Below are 1,045 nucleotides of genomic sequence, written 5' to 3' on the forward strand. Positions count from 1 at the left end.
GCGTGTGTGTGTGTGTGTGCGCGTGCGCGCGCGTTTGTGTATGTGTGCATAATTTTTCTCTCTCCTTACCCCTCTCTCCATCTCTCTCTATCTTTCTCCCTCCCCCTTTGTCTACCCCCCTCTTTGTCCCTTCCCTATCCCTGTCTTCCTCTCACTCTCTACCTCTCCCTTCCCTCTTTCTCCTTCTCTCTCTCCCTCCCTCTTCCTCTATATCTTTCCCGCCCCCCTCTCTCTCACCCTCTTTTTCTTTCTCTCTATCTCTTCCCCTTCTCTCTCTCCCCCTCTCTTTTTCTCTCTATCTCTTCCCCTCTCTCTCCCCCTCCCCCTCTATCCCCCCCTCTCTCTCTCTCCCTCTCTCTCACCTCTAGGTCCCAGCCTACACAAGTTGACCAGTGAGTACACCACCCACAGCCCCTGCCAGGCGTAGATCACTGACCAGATGGTGAAAGTCCAACTGGACGGCGTGACGTCACTCGCATACCTCTCCGACTGTTCTTTCATTCCATGCTTAAAAAGATCTGTGGAAAGTAAAGACACAAACATGAATATTCACAATCTTACAGTTACAGCCTATTGATGATTGATTGTATGGTAGATGGTTGGCGACCTCTCTGACACGTTTTTATATATTTTTTTAGGCAGGGAACCCCGGTCCTGCCAATATTGATATATTGTACAGACACACACACACACACACACACACACACACACACACACACACACACACACACACACACACTCAGACACACACTCACATACACACACACACGCACAAACTCAAACACCCACCCACAAACACACACAAACATCCCCCCACAAACACACACACTCCCGCCACACACACACGTACACACACACACACACATACACACACACACAAACAAACGCACGAACACACACACGCACACACTCACCACCGTATGGAACGTTCGCTGCGAAGCCCACAATGATGTACTGCACACACACACACACACACACACACACACACACACACACGCGCACACATACACACACACACACTCACACATACACTTACACACACACA

The 1,045-nt window shown here is 50.0% G+C and overlaps 1 protein-coding gene across 1 annotated transcript in view; it reads right to left on the bottom strand.

Annotated features, from left to right (window-relative positions):
• The window catches only part of LOC101854175, a 4,739-nt gene extending 4,230 nt beyond the window's left edge, over window positions 1-509 (bottom strand). The window contains exon 1 of the mRNA XM_013084259.2: window positions 363-509. Coding sequence (XP_012939713.1) covers window positions 363-501 — 139 coding nt within the window. The 5' untranslated portion in view covers window positions 502-509. The remainder of the gene's footprint in view (window positions 1-362) is intronic.
• Window positions 510-1,045: the final 536 nt, after the last annotated feature.

The sequence above is a fragment of the Aplysia californica genome, unplaced genomic scaffold (assembly GCF_000002075.1).
Source record: "Aplysia californica isolate F4 #8 unplaced genomic scaffold, AplCal3.0 scaffold00281, whole genome shotgun sequence".
Classification (NCBI taxonomy): domain Eukaryota; kingdom Metazoa; phylum Mollusca; class Gastropoda; order Aplysiida; family Aplysiidae; genus Aplysia; species Aplysia californica.